The sequence below is a fragment of the Arvicanthis niloticus genome, chromosome 18 (assembly GCF_011762505.2).
Source record: "Arvicanthis niloticus isolate mArvNil1 chromosome 18, mArvNil1.pat.X, whole genome shotgun sequence".
Lineage (NCBI taxonomy): Eukaryota > Metazoa > Chordata > Mammalia > Rodentia > Muridae > Arvicanthis > Arvicanthis niloticus.
In genome coordinates this window covers 9,488,495-9,510,185 of record NC_047675.1, presented here as the reverse complement: position 1 = coordinate 9,510,185, position 21,691 = coordinate 9,488,495, and the positions used below count along the sequence as shown (strand labels likewise).

Here is a 21,691-nt window from a genome sequence, read left to right as displayed (position 1 = left end):
TAAGCAAGTGTCACTGTTCTATCACTCAAATGGTTAAAGATGTGTTGAGAGAGTACTCCAGGAATAAGGAGACCAGCCCCAACAGGAACTCTTTTAGAAGAGGGAAGCTGCTAGACTCTTAGAGAAGGAAGCTAAGCAATGGTCAGGCGAGCCAGAGCTCAGCTCTGCTCATATCCCCTCTCTCATCTCTGGTAAGGGTGCCCACTGCCTAAAGACAATGTAATATTGACAGCAAAAGTCTTGGTGGCAGAAATCAGAGAGTCTCAAACTGGACACAGAAATGTAAAGAGAATGGTTTGGGTAGTGGAAGGGAAAAGACCCTGGATTGTCTGTTAAAAGAAAGAATTCAGAAAATAATATTTTTTGATCCATTGTTTGAGAAAAAAAAAAAAAAAACAAACCTCTGTCTTTACAGTGAAACCTAGCACAATACTGAATATAAAACACGATGTTGAAGAGCTTAGTATTATGCTCTCTGATCAAGCCATCTGACGTCCTAACAGTAGAGTCCATGTCACTAAACCATTAATTAAAGAAGTGGCAGTAGAAAACCTTTGTTCTTCCCCAGACATGAGTTGAAACTTCTGTACAATGAGGGCATTCTTTGTGCAGCTCTGAAATCTTCTCCAGCCATGCTTATTTTTACAGGATGAATTTGTTACTCAGTGAGTATTTAATGGAAGCACTTAACCAACAAAAGAGTCTGCACATCTTTAATGATTCAAAAAACATTGAGGAAAAAATACAGAGTTTGAAAACATAATGTTTAATTCACAATACAACAGATGAAATATTCAAAGGAGAAGGATGACTATGTGGGGTTACAGAAAAGAATGTGAATCAGGGAAGAATGTTACTGAGGCCTGAAAGGATTCACCCCAAAGAACTTTTTCACCACAGCTCTGATAAAGCAGGCTACAGGCAGAAGATGGACTATCTAAAGCTTTTCATTCAAAGTCCAAGAGATTTTTCTTGATCTCCAAACCTTGATTATAGACACACCTTTCTCAATGATTCCTGACATTTGTGATATGGTTGGATTCTTGGGAATTGATATACATGGGTCAGGAGATAGTCAACTTCTCATTCTTCATCTTTGTGACTCTATTCAAGAGAAGGAGTGCACTTTCGGTTGTAGATGAAAAATTGGGAGCTCTCCTTCTCCCTGTTCCCCACCTCTCCTCCCTCCTCCCTCCTCCTCTCCTTCACATCCCTCTACCCCCCCCCTCTGTCATGGGAAATGAGAAAGGCCTGGTCCTTCTTTTCATTTACTGAATCCAAATGATGAAGGAGAAATGATGAGCTAAGCATCTTACAGAAATTTGCCAAGAGGTTAGGAGCTGCACCTCTACCTGACAGAAAGAGAAACACAGACCAGAGTATCCTCCTGGGAGTCCTGGGAGTATTCTAGTACACCCGGGAGGCATGAGTGCACGAGTTTATAAAATGAGGTTGGTTTTCTGGGGATAATTTGTATGTGGGAAAAGACATAGAAATGATATGAAGGAAAATAATTCCCTCTGGTGCCAGAAGATTAGCTCTTAATCATTTATTTATAAATATATCACTTAATATATATGTATGTGTATGGGTATTTTGACTGAATTTATGTCTGAGAATAGATGGGTACAGTGACCACAGCAGTCAGAAGTGGGCATCATAATCATATTCCCTGGGACTGTATTTACCAATGCTGTTGAGCCACCAAGTGGATGCCAGGAATGATGGGTCCTTTAGATGAGCAACCAGTACTATTCACCACTGAGTCATCACTCCAGGCCCTGGTCATTGACTCTAATTATAGGGCATCAAAGAAATACAAGATTAAAAAAAATACTTTCTAAAGATAAAATCTTGTACTTACTGTCCCCAGTCTCATGCTCCTCCTGCTTAGCCTCCTGGGTACTGGGTTATATGAGTATACCATCATTATCTGTCAAAATTTAAATACTAACTGACCCATTGCATTGGCCATTTTTCTAAACAGCAAGGTCTAATAATGAGAACAGTACAATTTCATAAATGTTACACATGAGTCAACAATGTTCAGTATAAGACACTATAGGATCAGACTTAGACACAACCAATATAAGTCTAGCAAACTGGTTCAATAGTTGCCAATGCACATGGCAAAATTGAAGATAAAAATAAAATCCTTAAAAGGAAACAAGCAACATGCACTTGGGTTGTTGAAGGATGGAGTTAAGAAGGACCTACTTACTTAGTTACCTCTTACGTTGTTTGCATTCTTACAATTGTTACATGGCTGCAGTGTATCAATTTGATACACTCTAAGGTCATCAAGGAATTGATCATCAATTGATAAAATGCCTACAACATATTGGCCTGTGAGCAAGCCTATGAGACATTTGTTTGATTAGTGATTTATGTGGGAGCTTGCACCTCACTGTGGTTGGTACCACCCCTGGAGACGGAGTCCTTGGGGCTGAATGAAAGCAGGATGAACAAGGTATGAGAAGCAAGCCAGTAAGTAGCATTTCTCCTGATCTTCACTTCATTTCCTGCCTTGACTTCTTGCCCTGACTTTCTTTCTGATGGTCTATATAAGCTGTAAACTGAAATAAAAAATTTCCTCCTCAAGCTGCCTTCGGTCATGATGTTATGACAGCAACAAACAAGTAACAAACATACCTCTCAGTGGTTGGTGCCCTCAGTCCTTGCAGTGTTTCTGGACCACGGGAGGCTGTCATTCAAAGTTATGTTCTCTGGATAGCATTGATAAACTACTACCTAGAATCCCCAACATAACCTCCAAGGAGCACAGAGGCGTAAATGGAGGGAATGAGAAATAAATTTTGAAAGAAACTTTGTTATGATTATAACAATTATCAGAAAGAGTTGAATGCTTGCACTTTCAGGGGAAATGCTGACTGAATAACTGATAACCTCCCTCAAGCCTTCCTCTAGAATTTTTATAAGAAAAGTCTTTCTTCACAAGTCTTTTACCAAAGCCCCTAGTCTTCACTTCCACAAATACTGTTCATATCTTTGGAATTAGGAAATGATAATCAATATTTGGAATGTTTCTAAATCTTTGTATATTATTCATTTTGGATTCTGTATTTAGATACACAGAAAGAGAGAGAGACAGAGAGAGAGAATGTTTTGTGTATACTTATGCATGTACACATCTGTGATTAAAGTTCTAATTTGACCTCAGGAATCAAATAGAAGATGGAAGAATGACCTTTCTTTGAAGGCACAGTGCTTCGTAAATGCCCTTAATTTTCTAATCTAGCTTTTACCTACTACATATTATTATGTTAGAAAAGAAAAATAAAGAGAGTTACACGTGGAGAATCCTTGAGCTGTCAGGAACTCTGCCCAAGGGTCCATGTGATTATATATCATTTATTACTTACAGCAAATGAGGAACAGCTTATTACTGCATCCATCTCAATGAACAGAACATTGGAGCCTTAGTGATGTCAAAATTGCCTAAGATCACAGAATCAGAACTCTGGAGCTGAGGCTCAAAGTTTGCTTGATGTGAGGCATTGCATTAACACCACCTTTATTCTCCCAAATTAACACTTAAGTAACCAGTCATAATGAATCAAATTAGGAGTGCTGGGTTCAAAGCTTAGAACCATGTGCTCTACTGTTATGGGTCTACCACTAGGGTACCTTGAAATACCTAACGCTGTTATGATAGTACATACAGCTTGTGAATCTAGGGCTAGTCTGTTCTCTGAAATAGAAGGATTATGATTTTTCTTATGAATTTAATTTTTGTATAATGACACTAAATTACTGAAAAGGGGGTTGGAAATATTACCGGGCAGGCTTTGTAAGGGGAAAAAAAAATAAAAGGCCTACTAAATGCTATTCTCCTCCTCTGTATTAAGCTCTTTATAAATATGAAAGCTCACCATTGATTGGCATGACGTCTATATGGCCTCCATAGCTAGTAAACTCTCTGAAATTAAACAACAGAAATTGTCTCAAGAGTAACGCAACTTTCTAAAACAAAAGTCAGTGTCACCATGGCTACAACAAAAACAAATTATTATTTTTTATACCTGTCTCCTAACTAAAGCATTAAATAAAGTTATAATAAAGGTTTTGATGTCAAGTAATGACTCTCTTCTTGTGATTTTCATATTTTGAGTTAAAACCTGTCGTTTTTATATGCTACAATAAGTGGACACTTCATGCATCACAACACACAGGAAACACACACTACTTTGTATACTAGCTAAAATATAAAGTATAAATAAATACATATGATTTTTACAATGTGAATACAATGTTTTCAAAACCAAGTAATAATTTTTTTTTATTTTTATCTTTTAGTGTGCATATTTTCCTCATGGTAATCTTAGTCATATAGTCATGAAATATTAATAAACGTGTCTTTCCCTCTTTCATGTGTGTAACAAATGAAATCTACAGAGAATGTCACCATTAACCAGGAGAAGCAACTGAGCAAGCTATTTGTTCTTTCAAAAGACACATGATAGGAAACACATTGAAGCTACCGAGCAAGAAAATATACAAAAAAAAATGTTTCAAAAGTGTGCCATCCAGCTAGGACTGTGCACAAGGAACAGAATTTCCCAGCTACTCAGTAGGAATTGCTGAGATGTATTTTTGAACAAACAATATAGAGAAATAGAGAAAACAATGACCTAGGGAAGAAGAACAAGAGATGTCTCCCCAAAGGCATACCAAGGCAGCAGCAGGAGCTGCATGTAGAAAGAGGCATGTATGCTGGGTGCAGCTCTTGGACATTTATCCAAAAGTAATGGAGAGAGAGAGAGAGAGAGAGAGAGAGAGAGAGAGAGAGAGAGAGAGAGAGAGAGAGAGAGAGAGGATCTGGGAGGAAATATAGAAGAGGAGGAGGGAGGGATGATAAAAGATGGGAAAGGGGGTAAGTGGGAAGGAAGAACTGGAGAAGGAAAAGTTAAAGAGTAAGGAAGAAGGAAGAAAAGGAAGGAAACCTGAAATCCCATCACGTTTCAAGAAAGCTTTCCCTAACATTATTCCCAAAAGGACAAAAACCAAACTTTAGTTCAGGATCAAATAGATTCTCTCTGGTATGTTAGGACACATGTATGAGAAACTTAAGACAGAGCTCTGTGACACACCAATTGTAGCAATGCACATAGCAGGAGCTTAAACAACACTAGCATTTAGGAAGTTAAATGGTTAAGATTTTACAGACACCTGATCAATATTCAAACCCATTTGTTAATTCTGGGTGTCTATCTATATAATAGTTCCCAGCTCGGGGTCATGTACAGCAGTTTGCTTTGAATCCCAACCCCCACCTTCCTTACCAAGAGACACAGTGTCCTGTGCGTGTGCTCCCGTGTGGCATGTGCAGAGTTCTAAAACCTTTCTCTAAAGCAAAGTTCACTAACAATAAAAAGTAGTTCAGACTCGGTGAGCCTCCAATATCTTATCTATATGATATAGATAATATCTTATCTTATGATATAGATCATAAGATCTATATCATATAATTCTATGTACTGAAAAAAAATGTAGGAATAGACCTGACACTGGTTCTGCACTGGACAATTTTAAGAAAAATGGAGAACATGGGTGACAGGTGATTTCCGGACAGACTTCCCTCACTGTCTTTAATGGCATTTCCTATGTAGCTTTGAACCTCTGCTAGGAATGTGTGCCTCAGAAAGAGACAGTTTTCAAGAACAAAGAGTAGTGTTGATGAGAAACAGTACTCAGTTTTCCCTCTTCAGGGAGGGGCAATGAACGCAGGCTCAGGCTGGAAGCAACAACCCTAGAGTGTTTATTGCCCCCTCCCATTTGATGGCACTATACAGAATCTCAAAATTGCTTACTTAGGTTTTTACATTCTGAACCAAAAACTTAGCTTCTGCCCCCACCCACCAAATAAACAAATGCAGGCTTTCACACATGTAAGGGCATCTGGACATGAAAGAGAGCCAGTTTTCAACTGAGTCATCTCTTTTCTTTGCCAGAACAGGGCTCTGTCCCAAATAGCTGCTGACTCTAACAACTACTATTTTGAAAGGCTGACTCTGTGTGCTGTAGCCTAGTGGAAAAGAGGCTGACTGAAGAACAGAGGCCCAGATAGGTCATGACGTCTATTTTTTGCATCTGTAGCTAACAGAGAAGTGCCCTTTTGTAGAGCTGAAGGTGAGAAGACAGATGGGGTTAGTAACTTTTGACCTTTTAAGACTCTGAAATCGTACAATGGTAAATCTATCATACTTATAGAAATATTTCTGTGAAATGATTACAGATGTTCCATTGAGGTTTAAAGTATATAAGTAAAATCACATCCATGGAAAATATGACAGATACATGGAAAATGAAATTTGATTTAGCATGTTACCTATTGCCATGTTAGCGTATAAGAGTTAAGAGCCCAGGCTCTGAAGTCAATCAAACCTTAACTTCTAGTTAAGGCTTCATGACACTTGGATGAATGCTTTCCCTGCCTGTACCTCAGTCTCCTTATTTAGACAGTGAGGATGATCCAAAGGTAATATCTCTCTCCTGTTGAGATATTCTAGAGGTTAAGTGAGCAAATATATGATACAGAAGGACAGATGGCTTGTTATCCCATCATGCCTCTGTTTGTTAGTTGATGTGATAGAATATAGTATGTAGAAAATTCACTGTTATGGTGGTCAGAATAGGGATGATTGATACTTAAAATATAAATAGCTGAGCATGGCGGCACATGACCGGAGTTGTAGCTACTATATACTTGTGAGCCTGAAGTTGGAGGGAGGGTCACTTAAACGCATGAGTTTGAAACTAGCTTGGGAAAGATAGTGAGAATTGAAATAATAATAATTGTAATAATAATAGCAATAAGAATAACAAGAAGAAAGAAGAAATTTTTTGTTATTGTTAAAACAAACAAAAGTAAAACAAAAACTTTTCCAATGTTAATTACAGAATTAAGTAAAAATAAAGATAAAAGATTGAGAAGATAAGGAGATGGCTCAGAGGGTAGAGACACCTGCTTGCTGCCAAGCTTGATGCCCTTTGTTTAATCTGGAAATCATATGATGGAAAGAGAAAACCAGACCCCAAAGGTGTCCTCTGACCTCTACATGTTCCCCTGAGAACCTGCCCTGCTCCATTTAATAAAAACATATAACAATTGTTTTAATTATAGAAGATGAAGGCCTAGTTCTTATTGAACAACGACTATTTTGCAATGATGATCCCACTTTGTCTTCACAAACTTATTATAGCTATCTCTCATTTTCCTGACTTATAAATGGAAATCCAGACACACTAACTGACTTGGCCACTGCTCACAGAATCTAAGAGTGGAGTCTGGATATAAACCCAGTGCACAACAAGCCTAACAATAATGTCAGAATGCTTTTTAAAGAACCGATGCACTTTTATGTTAACATTCACTTTTGTAAATGAGCTGGGTTTGTCTTCAGCAAAAGTAAGTATTTATTTTTGAATACATAAAATAATGAAGTTGATTGTTAATACAAGGGGGAGCTTCCCAGACTGCAGCATTGCTGAGCTGATTCAAGCAAACAGCACATATCCCACTGCCGAGGAACTTTTCTGGCCCAGTCTTCTCTCTGTTCTTCTAACTGTTTTTATCACGTTTACTTTGTAGCCTTGGTTTTGTCAAACTAGTCAGAAAATTTTGCGTTGATCAGTGTAACTAGTATTAGATAACTAGATAGCACAGATCTCCTTCACACCTTGAGAAGTCACAATGACACTTGAAGTGGAAACTTCTAGTTTGTTTGGAAAGTCAGTTATGTCAAGTGATGCTTTGCTGGGGCACACAAGTGAAAGGATGTTTTGCTGGAGAAGACACATGAAAGACTGTTTTCCTGAAGTAGACACAGGTGAAAGGATGTTTAGCTATAGCAGACACGTGAAAGGACGTGTGATGGAGTGTAAATATAACCCCACAGACAGTGGGAGAGAGAGCATTGTACATTGGTTTCCTTTGTTTGCATTGGTTACTTGTTCACTAAAGACACCTATGCCACCTATGCATTAGTTCACTTTCCATAGCATTGCTGAGCTCTGTTTGTGGTGACCCCACCACTGAGAGAATCTGGCCAAAGAACTGCTCGGGAGGTTCCTGTGACTTGACTTCTTGATGCTTCAGTGACCTCAAGTTGGTTGTTTTTTTTTTTTTTCAGGATTGTACTACATGCTGGTTCATATTTGGTGCTTGCTAAGGGACGTAACTACTGACAAAGAAGATGAACTTGACCCCAAAGAACTATTTCTAAACAGGTCCACTTCCCCTATATCCTAATAACTTTTCTTTTGAATGAGCGAAGTTCAAGGTGGATATACTATTATATTTCATTTGGAAAAGTGATCCAAAGAAGGAATTGAAGCATAATGTTGCATATGAAAGTTTGCAAATTAATAAAGTTTACAAAGCAAAACTTGGGTAATTGGTCCAAAACCTTTCACTAAGAGAAGTGCTGGGTTTGTGGGAAGATATTGTGCAAATTTGGTTTTGTCATGAAATATCTTGGTTTCTCCATCTATAGAGATTGAGATTCCAGCTCTCTTCTCTGGAACACTACTTTCTACTATGTCAAGATTATGGGAACTCAGCCCAGGTTGCTCCATGGCCTAAAACACATGATGTTATCAGTCCAGGCTAAGGTAATATCTTTCCATGTGCTCACTGACACACATCCTTCCACTTCTGGTTTAGATTTAGCCTCCAAGTCTCACCACTCCCTTTAATTTTCAACCATTCTTTAACTAAGGCAAGAAGAGGTCAGTGACACCAAATCACTAAATTCAGAGTTTTTCATCTTCGTGATATTCCTGCAGATCCTGCAGTCCATCCCATTCTCTCCATCTTAAAACTTTTATAATTTGAGTTTCACCTCTGCTATCTTCTGCTTTGCTCTCTTTTGTCTTGTCATGCTTCCTCATTTGTAGCAGAGCCTGACCACTGCTAATTCCCAATGTGCCATTGTGTTCCAAGGCTCTAATCTTACCATGGACTAGTTTCTCATCCTATTTTTCTTGTTTTTGAAAAATCTTTCCCTTTTCAAGGTCACTTCTGTAAGGCTACCTCCCTTATCTCTATTTCAAACCCACTGTTACTTGCTTAATCCAAAATCATTCTACTTTGCCATTTTTCATACACTCTAGTACAAAGAGGGGAGGACAGACACATGGGGCACAGTCCTGGCTAATGAGACTCAAGAAGGGCTTAGGGGTATGTTTCCTAGCAGAGAGAGGGTACATGAATCGCTTTCTTTGTTTCTTTCTGGATTAGATAATGAAACACAAAGGCCTAGAAGAGCAGCACCTGTCTTGCATTTGTGCAGAGGGAGAAAAAGAGGACTAGAGGTAAGGACGATTGGAGAAGTGATGAAGTAAGAGAATCCTGGATTTCTGATGGCATCACACACACACACACACACACACACACACGCACATGCACACGCACATGCACACGCACATGCACACAGAGACATGCTGAGGGAGCGTCAGCAATGGCTGCATGTGACCCTTGGTGTGTGCATGTGTATGTGTGTGTATGTGTGCGTGTGCATGTGTGCTTCCTAGCAGAGAGAAAGCAGATGAAATCCTTTCTTTACATTAGATAATAAAACACAGAGCCCTAGAAACATGGCACCTCTCTTGTAGTCGTGTGTGTGTGTGTGTGTGTGTGTGTGTGTGTGTGTGTGTGTGTGTATGAGAGAGAGAGAGAGATGTGGGTAGCTAATCATGCAACTGTTAGACAAATATTTCTAGAAAACAAAGCATGTCTTATTACTCGCTCTTCATTTCCTGTGTCTACTTCCAAATGACTGCTTAGATTTGCCCACATGGTTTTTTCCATCTGTACGTGAAATTAATCAAAATGAAATCAATTTGATAGAAACAAACCATGTGTGTGTGGCATCTTTAAAGTTAGTACATAGCAGGACTTTGTATAGCATAAAAGTTAAAAGAACTTATGACACTGTGACACAACTAAACCTTAATGCAGCAAAAACAGTCTTTAGGAAACCCCTTTGAGGAAGTGGTACTGTACTATGTAGCTCTAGACTCAAGCTTGTCTGATTTTAACCTGACATAAGCACCCTGGGATGAGATCCCCTAATCACTTGACAACATGTCTGAGATTCTTTCAAAGGTTGATCTGCTTACCTATACCTAAGCCTTGCTTCTGCCACTGAGCAAACCACAGGACAGGAGGGGTGACAGGGAGGGAACCAGTGACACTTAGTTGTCACAGTTGTCCCTTTTACACAGCAACATTAAGTAGGTTCATCACAATGGAAATGAACAGTCAAAGTCAACCACGGTATTACGCATAGAACTGAGATCTACTGGCTTCTAGAGAATCTGGCACTGTCTAAGACATTAGGATCAACATCTGAAGAGTCTTCAAATACTGAGACCCTTTTCCTTCTTCAGGAGGCTCAACTTAGAGGCAGATACTGATCATATAAAAAAGAGTAGGTTACTTTCAGTAGTGAAAAGATGGAAAGTCACCTTCAAAGTGAAAGGCACAATAAAATTAGGTGTACTTTAACCCTGTTGCTGAGACACTTCCTATTGTCAGTGGGTTTACTTTTAGAATTGAACTTTGACCACAATTAACTATGACATTGAGCAACTTAAATTTGGTTTCCAGCTTCATCTTTGTAGTGAACTCACGGGGACTCCATGGGAATCAAATGTGATACTCTGTTTACAAATTATTTGTAAGCTGTCATGTTCCATATCAATTAATTAATCTTTATTTTTTGATATGTCCCAAACAGAATTAAGAGTGAAGTAAGTACATAGCTGTGAAACAATCTTACCCCTCTAGTCTACCATTCATTAATTCCCACTACTTGACATGTCTAATGTGTAATTAATAATGCCATTTATATCTTTCTTTTACTGATCGTTGGTGTTTCTGTGAGTCTGTCCAATTGGCTAGTCTCTTGGAGTAGGGAAGGGGAGGGGACAGGTTTTATGTATATTTGGAGCATGGTGACATTTGTAGAGTTGCTTGAATTTCATATGAGATTGAGTTTTGGAAGAGCTATTCAACTAATCTTTTCCCCAATTTAACATGTCTTAAAAAAAATCAGAGGATGCCTACACAAATCTTAGACAATCACCTTCTCACTGCCTTTACTCTCTGCCACATTCAAGGTCAAAGGATCCTACAAGACCATTGACAAGTCAAGTAGAAATGACATCTCAAACATGAAACTGGATGGTGACTGGAACAGAAAGGACAGAGAAACTTGTAGCACAGTGCAGCAAGTGAAAGAAGCGTCTATTTTTGTCCTCATTCTTCTTCACCGGTCATTTCAGAAGATGGATCCGTAGACATACTGACAATATAATGGGGCAGAAATGTCAGAAGATGGATCCATAGACATACTGACAATATAATGGGGCAGAAATGAGAACAAAGACTCAAGATGACTTGGTTACAGTGTAAAGTGGGTTCATGGCTGTGCAGTCATCACACTTTGTATTTTTCCTTCCCTTCCTGAAACAGAGACTCTCAGGAAATGAATGTCACAGTATCAGAAGGCAGAGTATTAGAGCAATTTTAAAAACTATATAGAAAAAATGTAGTTTTGCTCACTGGCCTTCACAGATGTCAAAGTGACCCAGCCCTAGAGCATCTTACAGACTTGGACCAGCCACAAATCATGCAGCAAGAACACAGACAAGTACCAGGATGAAAGATACTCAGCAGAGACAGTCAACCTTATGGGGTCTGGTACCATGGAGTCTTCTCTAAGACATATACAGTACCACTCAAAAAAGAACTCTGAGTGTAAAACAAACATGCAGCACATGTGCCCAGCATTGGCATTCCCATTGCACCTTGCTTTCCTTGAAGCAACTTTGTGGGAGTTTTACATTTTCCTTCCAGTCACTGACAGAGAAGGTATTGAAGTCTCCACTTCAGAAGAGTAGAAGCTGAGAATCCCCGTCCACACAGCCTGTAGCAGATCTGAGACCAGAGACACCACACTAAACCACTAAACGCCATGTCTTTGACTCTCCATCCAAAAGGCATGCTCTGCCTGTAGGCTCCATTAGCTGCTAAAGTTCTTTGAAGAGACAAATGCTATCCTTTCAATAACATTTCCAAGTACAGTTTGGTCTTTTTTCAGCTATAAAAGAACTTGACTCTTGAATTTAAAATTTAAAGTTGTACCTAACAACACAGTCACATACATGAATATTAATGTACAGATTCATATTTATATTTGTGTGTATGTATGAATTACAAATACAGACTAAAGTTTCTGAGATAAGACCCAGGGTTCTTTGTTGTTCTGGGGCCTGAGCAAGCAACCCTGCACATTCCATTACATCTCAGCTGAAATCTGAGAAGGACAAGCAAGTGTAGCAGCTAAAATAGTCTCTTACTATTCTAAGTAGAAGTGGAGTGGACTCAGAGTTGAATACAATACACTTGTCAATACTTTCTTCAAAAGAAATCAAATGACAATTTAAAAAATAGACATGCTACATTAAAATAATAAGCTGCATATGTAGTAAAATAAATATCTGTGGGGCCTTCCAAAGGTAACAGTCTTTGATAGGGTTCAAAACTATTCCCACAGTTTGTATTCAAGACTACTGTCTTTGCACACTAACACACTGAATTCCTTCACACTACAGTACAGTAAGCCACTGCCAGCACAACATTTAGAGACCTCGTCAATGACTACACATTAAGAGACAGTTCAACTTAATGCATGACACTCAAACAACCAAGATCATGACAATACAAGATCAGAATCTTTGTGTTGTGCAGACAGATGGCCCTTAACACTCATCAGTAGGGCCACCACCTTCTGCTGATGTACATATGACTTTTCCATTCACTTTCAAAGTAATGTTCACTTCAATTTAACCTAACCTGGTTGTAATTATCATTCCATTCAAATGACTCCAAGAAAGGCCTGCGTTTCTTTACACTTTCCCTTTGTTCTCACTATGCTGTGCATACAAACTTACAGTAATTAAAAACTATTCCTAGCCAGATCAGTGAAAGCTTTTGAATTGCTAACTGCTGCTCCTTGCAAAACAGAAGAAATGTTTTGGCAATGAGTCACACTTCGGTTTTGCAAAGCCAAGCCTTAGTAGGAATCTAATACAAGACCATGTCCCCAGTGCCCACATTTGGACTGTTTAAGGGTTCAATGCTATCAGACATCAAGCTTACCAAATATCATCCCACAGAGACAGCTGTGCCAAAGGGCTGCAGAGTAGACAGACACACCACTGATGACCAGATAGACAATAAGGGCTAAGCCACCAGGCAAATGGTGACAGCTGAAGAAAACTTGACTAAGAGGAGCAAGGCAAGGAGTCCAGAATAAGAGAAAATAACGGGGGAATAGAAACACGCTCTTTAAGTCCAGGGCTCCAGCCTTATCACAGACCTCAGAGGTTGGTCAGATATCACATGATTAGTTATCAGGTAAGTGATATAAGGTCCACTTTGAATCATGAATAAATTATAGCTTACTGAGTCTACCAGCACAAGGCAGGTTTCTACGTGATATCTGACAGCTCTGGTGAACTTCCTCCTACATAGTTCAGAGAGTTCTCACATTTCAGGAAGTATCTAGGTGACTGCTATTCTCTGCCTTCTCTACTCTGACCTGCTTTAGGGTACTTTCAGTTACAGACCCTATTGCTGTCCTGGACAGCATATCCTCACATCTTCATAGGCCACACATGCTAGCAAGTTCCCACGTGGACTTGTTCACAGTGGGCCATTCTCTCTCTCTCTCTCTCTCTCTCTCTCTCTCTCTCTCTCTCTCTCTCTCTCTCTCTCTCTCTCTCTCTCTGTGTGTGTGTGTGTGTGTTAGGAAGAGAAGGACCACACCATTGACAGCCCTCATTAGGAAACCTTACAAAGGTAAAGGTGAAATTCTTCACGGAACAATGTGCTTCATGTGGAAGCCTAATTAGTGATCATGAAGTGCACATCACGAAATCCTGCTAATGAACAGGCTAGTAATATCAGCTAACAAAGAGCAAGTGGGGCGTGTGACATAGTTTGATTGTTTTAGGAAAGGTAAACATGAATCTGCCCTGTGATCTAACAATTACACTCCCTGGTATATCTCCAAGAGAATAAAAACACAGGTATTTGACATTTCATTCATCATTGTCAAACTCTAGGAGCAACCTGAGTGTCTATCAATAAAGAGATGAATAAATAAATTGTGGCCTGTCACAAAAGCTTGTGATTCAGCAATGAAGAAGGATGGGGAATTGATCCACACAGCAAATAAATAAATTTAAACATTATGTTGAGCAACTGTCATTAGTCACTAGATGAAACATTCTATACTACTTCAACCCTATAAATTTCAAGAAGAAATGAAGTAGCTATATGAGACAGTGGTTGTCTGAGTCTGTATGGGATATCTGTCAACTGCATAAAGGCACAAGGGAATTTTCTGAAATAAATTGAATGGCTCATATTCTATCTTGGGCAGAGGATACATGGGCATCTGTAGCTAATAAACTCATCATTTCATATCCCTCCATGTTATTCTGTGAAAAAATATACAGTAGTACAAAATAAACATCCCATTTCTAAATGTAGGCCACCTTTCATCGGGCAGAAGTAGGGCTAACTCCTTCAGAAAGAGTAGCAAACTGAAGCAGGGGAACCCCTTCTGTCTGGATCTATAGATCTCACAGTAAACTGTGTCTTCTCAAAGGCCAGAGCTGAGAGAAGGAGCAGGCTGAAAGGCCACAAAAAAACACAAAAGAACAAACAAACAAGGTTAAAGGAACAAAGCAAATGTTTGAGCCATAAACTTAGAAATGTCACAAATAGTTTTAATCACTATTTTTTTCCTTTATGAATGATTGTTAACCCCTTCATTATACAATATATTTAGACACTGAGGCATATATATATATATATATATATATATATATATATATATATAAAATGCTAACAATTTGGTTTGTAGGTTGTCCCTGCTTATGAACATTGACTCTTTTTAAAATAATAAACTTTTAAGCACTTTTAAGCTCTATGTTAAGAGCTTATTACATCTGTTGACATAAAAATATACATGGACATAAAAGTGAAGGAAAGCTTACCAAGGATGCATGCATCACAACAGAGCTTGGAGAACTGAGGGTCTCTAAACATCTGGAATTCTCCAGATACCAGCTACATCTTCAGAGTGGTCACAGTGATAACACACTTAACAGACTGTTGTGTAACTAAAAGGAAGCATGCACAGAGCAGTTGGTAGAGTGGTTCATTATCTCAGTTGCCTTCTGTCTCTCACTGCATCGTGACTTTCTCTGATAACAGAATTTGTTTCTTAACTGTTAGACTGAATATTCTGAAAGAGCCAACACAGAAATCACAGACAAAGAGTACTGAGTCCTTCTCCCTAGGGATGAATCTGTGCTAACGTTAATCCACCTGGGGCAGAGAACACAGGAAGCAATAACTTTGAATCCAGTGTTGATGCTGATCTAGTGAGAAGCTATAGCAGTAACAGGCTGTTTTTACAATGTTGTAGGCTATATCACCTCACCCTACGATGGTCCAGTGTCCACTGCACACCAGATTCTGTGTTACACACTAATTCAGTGACAGACACAGCAAAGGATTATTTACCCCCACAGCAAAAACAAGGAGGTCAGTGTGTACTTCTGCAAAATAAGCGTAGAAATTCACATTTCAACCACAGGCAGAAGCAATGGTCTGACCTAATCATAGGCTGACTGTTTAGATAGTCTTCCTCAGCAGGGCTGTGGAAACTTCATCCAGTACCTTCCACCTCCCTAAATTAGTGATAAAGAGGAGGGAAACCAGTTTTGATACTGATATATTTTTTTGCCACAAGTCTCTCTTTGCTCAGAAGTTCTTAACAAAATATGAAAGACTTCACTTCCTTCCTTTTCCCTGAGGCCGAACCTTGTAAATCACACTCTGAAAGATACATTTATTTAAATTTCACATCTCAGGAGATTTTACATGCTGCCTATGACCAGAATACAGCCCCAAAACATCAACTGCTTTCCAAGAACTTAGCCTCTCTTCTCTTAGCCCATGTGCTTCTGCTTCAGATGTTACATCCCTATCAATCAGTGGGATATCACAGCAACCCATGCTGAAAATATATATATTTTTTTATAATGAGGAAAGGACCAAATTTTTATGAACCTCGGTAATGACCTTGATAGCACTTATCTTTCCCTTCAACCCTTAGCTCAATGCCACCTTCTCAGTCTGTTTCAGAGGGCAGTGTTACCATGCAAGAGATTATGAAGGATATGAAGGAAGAGGGGCAGTCATTCTGAAGCAACAGACTCCTCTCATCCCTATGAAGAATAATCGTGTATGAGCTGAGACCGCTGAGATAATCAATCTTAGATCAGTTGTTTAGAAAACTGTAAAAAGAAAAGCTAGGCCACCCCATGATAGGTGCATTGGGTCCAGAGAAAATGTCACCTTTTCTCTCTCAGAGCTCTGACACTTGAGCACAGAGTAGGGAGCTATCACACTGATCTGACTGGTTAGCTCTAAGCAACAATAAACATCATAGGACGATTCAAACAACTGGGTCACTGCCTCAGCCAACTAGCATTTAACCAGTCAGATCTGATTATTCTGGGTCTAATATGATCAGAGGCCTGCTGGAGTCAGAAATTTAAAATACTTTAAAGTATATGTATAGAATCCCCGATCCTGTGAAACATACACATTCAGTCTCACTCCTTTGGCTCAGAAGTATTAGGATCTACAACTCTTTGGTTGCTAAGTAAGTATAAGCTGTACTTTAACCCACTTATGTCCTCACCCTACCCAGAAGAGAACTTGAAGAGAGGAGGGAAGAGATGTGAGATCACATGCATCAATGGGGACTATTAGCATATTAATGAGATGTATTTTCTATTTACACTTCCATCACCAAGATTATTTTAAGAGCTATTTTAAGGAATAGGTTATAGTTTAATTAACAGCATTCCCGGAGTGAAAGTCAGCTGCGTCTCCCAAGTACGTTCAAGCTCCAAACATTTTCTTCCACATCAAGAGATTCCAGCTCACCCAACACTTTAACCTAGTGTCGAGGAAGCACATCTTTTTAAAAATCCACATAATTAGTTCCCAGAACTAAAGTTAATAAAAAGCGTGAATGGCAAGCCACAAACTGTTTACCTGTGGAGGATTAATAAGCATCCCCGTTTCAGATGATGGGGATTGTAGGAGATTAAGACATATTGGTTAGTCCGTACTATGTTAAGGTTTTAATGGGAAACACATAGTACAGGTTCATGTATCTGAATATCCTTCAGTTAGTTAGTGCCATTGTTCTTGGGGATTTTGGAACATTTTGGAGGTCTGTTCTACCTAGTAGTCATAGGCCTATAGGAATGCATTTGTGAGGCCTATAACCCAGTACTATTCCTATCTCCACTTCAGTTCTCTCTCTCTTTCTCTTTCTCTCTCTCCATATATATATATATATATATATATATATATATATATACACACATATATATGTATATATGTATATTTCTCTTTCTCTCTCTCCATATATATATATATATATACATATATATGTATATATATATGTACACACACATATATATGTATATATGTGTGTATATATACATATATGTTGTATATGTATGTGTATATATAATATTTGGAGCATATATGAAATTTTATTTCAATTAAAAGCATACTTTTTTTAGAAAAAAGTTACTAAAGGCAGAAAATAATTTTGTCCATGAGATTTTTATTTGGCTTTTACTTATTACGAGTAGCTATGAGGCAGTCAGCAAAGCAATAACTGCAGTAGTGATTGCCCATGTCTCTCTATATGCTGGACCCTAAACATTTATGTACATTTGCTCATTTAGTTCTTACAAAAAGTCCTCAAGGGAAACATACAGAAGATAGGCTCTTGTAGTCACAAAGCTGTTGAATGAGATAAATCCAGAAGCCTGGACAGACTTCCTCACAGACTGCAGCAGACCACCATGGCTATTTTTATTCTGTGCATATGCTGTGCATTTAGTTGGGCATTCATTCCATGATTTAAGAGAAGTGACCATTCCCGGTACTATGATGTATATAAATCCCTTCAATATGTATTTTTTCTCTACTAAATAACCTCACCAGTGGCCTATATGTGAAAGTTTCTTCTACCCACATTATATCCTGTTATTATAGTCAAAGCAGAAATATCTAAGTAAAGGCAGAGTTAGGTACAGTTTCAATCTGTATAGTTTTTCAAGCCCATTTGCCTCCCTTGGCTTCAACAGGAACCTTCCTGGGAACACACTGACATAACTGCCATTAAAACTCTTCTTTGCCTCATGCTTCACTTTTGACTATTGCAATCCCACCATTCTGCTGCCTTGAACACGCATCTACCTTCACAGTAGCACAGAAACCTGAAGGGGAAGGTCAGGCTGCCTTCTTTCAGTATCACCCACCAGCTCACTACCTGTCCACGAGTTATAAGAAACACATCCATGGACAGTGTCAGACTGCCTAACCAGGAGAGAGGACTCACTTAACAAGAAAAGGTAAATCGTGAGAGCAGAAAAATGTCAACCTCCAGTTTTCAGTAATTACAAGATCTAAAAGAATTGAGCTACTATTTAACTGTTCCAATTTCTTCCACTCGAAAATAGTATCCAACCAGCTTCAAATTGCAGCAAAAATATAAGTCAAATCAGCCTTTTTATAAAGAGATCAGTCTGTTCAGTAAGCCTTTGCTACTAACCAATTGCCGTTTTGGTATCAAGCCAAACGAGTTGGAACAACATGCAGAAAAGTACACTCATAAGACAAATATAAGTACAGAACAAACAGCCCTCTTTAAAAATGCCAGTAGCATCTAAAGTCCCACAGCTTGGCAAAGTATGAAGACCTTTCCTAGTCCCAGAGAAAGAAGTTCAAGTACTTACAGTATCATGAGACTTATCCTTGACATCATAGACTGTCAGTTTTATTCTCGTCTCTTCATAGATGGGGTAGTCGGAGGGGAATGTGACACCCGTCAGGAACAGTGGGTCTTTTGTTCCCTGAAACAGTATAGGCAGAAAACTTGGATTCATTAAGGCAGCAACTGTAGCCGGCAGCATGCAGGGACAAATGAGAACACAGAGAGTGTGTCTGTCTGCTTTTCTAGGAAATAGTTCTATTAAAAGAGATCCGAAGAGCCAAGTGTTGCTTGTGGGCCAAGAGCCCAGCGCCCCATTGTACTGAGGGATACTGAGTATCTGAAGTGGCTCATTTTGTTTAAGTGGCTCAGGACTCTTTTAAAAAAAAAATCTTGTTTTTAAAAATTATATTCAGAACCCTTCTTTAGGTCAAGTTGCCATCCATTTAAAGTTCTATATAAAATATAATAATTATATACTGATAATTTAGACAAATGATCTAAGATTCTGCCTCACCAATTTTAAGGAAGCTGTTTTCTCAAACCATTGAGGTATTCTATGCTATCCTTTAAAAAAAAAGTTGCTGTTTGTTTGTTTTTGTTGTTGTTTTTTACTCTGCTTCAATCCTCTATGCGAGTGTGATTGCTTTTAGGTGTTTAGCAGTGGCTTACCTGCCACCTGGACCACAGTGAAAACCAATGAGAAGAACTCTAAGCATGCTGCACTGGGGAAATGAAATTATTGCTTGGCATATAGTCCCCAAGACATTTCAGGGCCTCAGAATTTAGAAAGCTGGCATCTGACATCACACTGTAGACACACACTAACACAGTGAAATATATTTGAAAATGTTTCAAAAGTTCACTAGGCCACAGGTCTACCAAAGTTTCTAAAAGCCTGTGGGATTCATCCACTCAGCCACTCATTCTTTCACTCTTTCCTTCAGAAGGCAAGATGCTCTCTTCCTGGCATTATGTCACATACATTTGGAGGCAGGCAGTGAACAAAACATCTAAGAAAAGTGTGCATATTTTATATAAAATTGTAAAAGTGAACAACATAAACCACCTTTATAGTTATGATAATACATTTTAGGATATGTGTGTTTTATCACAGGAGAATAATGAGAGCAGTGGAAAAAATAAGCATGCATGTTACTTTAAAATTTGCCAGTGTTCAAAAAATAACCAAGTTACAATAATACCTGAAGTGTTTTCATTAAGAAAATGACTTTACAGTTCTAGTCCAACTGCCTTTCTACAAGGAAGACTACTTTTAATTCAACTATGAGCTAACTGTACATTTTACCAGAATTAAAACCTCAAGTCTGCAAAGGACAGATTCAGGGATGCATGCAAGGGGCAAACTCCTCACTGCCTGCATGCAGGGGTCAGGAGTGGGAGAACAGAGGAAGGAAGCTTCTTCAGGGCTAACTGCAGGGGGAAATGCAGGGCTGCACACAGGATTTAGGTCATTCTCATAATAGGAGTGACTCCAATTGCAGGCTGAATCATTTCTTCCAGCCACTGCGTCAGAGCACCCAGTGAGCTAAGCCAGCCAGGACTGGAGCAGACTGGCTGGGTTCATGGGGAGACACTCATTCTGAACAGTGGCGGCTCACAAATCTAAGAAGAACAAGGTGAGCTGAAGAAGCTGCAGAGCCCACTCTCCAGAGCCCCAGATGTTCAAATAAGGATCTCCCATTCACTAAGGTCACGAAATGTGTCACAAGAACAAAATCATCTAAAGGGAAACCCTTGTCTTGTTGAATCTGAGCCAGTGTAATAATGTACTTCCTTCAATACATGGTGAATGTTGCATTAGCAACAATAAATGTAAATAGGAAATCTCTCATCCCATGGGTAATATTTACAACTTTTGCCTGGAAACATTACAGCTAATCAAGTTAATCACTTTTCTTTCTTTGGAAAACATGGTATTTTGAAATACATACCTAGCAGAGAATATAAAATATTTATTTACTGCTGGACTGGACTGGGCCCCGGTGTATGAGGGGAGAGCAAAAACCTCTTCACTTGTTTTGAACTCTGTGAGTATTTCCTTCATTAAATATATTCATCCCATTGAATTTAAAATCAACAGAGATAATGTACACAGAGAAATACAAATATCCCGACTAACATTCTGTTCTGTTTGGGAATTCAGAGTGGAAATATTTTCTGGAAGAAAACTAAAACCTTTCCATGAAAAGTCTAATTCTTCTCCATGTGCTTACTCTGCATGTGCTTAGAAATTTCAGATCTGTGTTCCTTAATGACAGACAAAAGCAATAGCCAGCCAGAGACCACAAGTTAACTTATGTCAGCTGTTCAGAGGGGCGGGAGAGAGGGAGAGGAGGGGGAGGAGAGAGCAGCAAGCACAAGGCACACAGAGACAACTGCTTACAGAGGAGAGAGAGAGAGAGAGAGAGAGAGAGAGAGAGAGAGAGAGAGAGAGAGAGAGAGAGAGAGAGAGAGAGAGAGAGAGAGAGAGAGAGAGAGAGAAACACATGCTAGGCTCACCTCCACAATTTCTGTGCTGGAGTACCTCGTCAGGGTCTGCTCCACCGGGTGGATTACTGAGATCTGTACAACTGTATTCAGTTTCCGATCACTGACAGGAGCCACAAGATCCTTGCAGGCTGGCAACAGCGAAGGAAAAAGAAAGAACAGAAACAAAAAAGAAAGAAAGGAAGAAACTTAGTCAATCTCTCGGGGCAAACTTCTGTGCAGAGCTGAAATAAACTTTGTCTAGCCGGTGAAGGAAATCTCCTGGTTCT

General features: G+C 39.0%; 1 protein-coding gene across 8 annotated transcripts in view; it reads right to left on the bottom strand.

The window, feature by feature from the left end:
* Window positions 1–21,691, bottom strand: part of Inpp4b (inositol polyphosphate-4-phosphatase type II B) — a 702,669-nt gene that overhangs the window by 301,021 nt on the left and 379,957 nt on the right. For all 8 annotated transcript variants that reach the window (XM_034522353.2, XM_076915453.1, XM_076915455.1 and 5 more), the window contains 2 exons: window positions 21,435–21,553; window positions 18,937–19,053 (listed from right to left, as the gene is read on the bottom strand). In XM_034522353.2, the coding sequence (XP_034378244.1) occupies window positions 18,937–19,053; window positions 21,435–21,553 (236 nt within the window). The remainder of the gene's footprint in view (window positions 1–18,936; window positions 19,054–21,434; window positions 21,554–21,691) is intronic.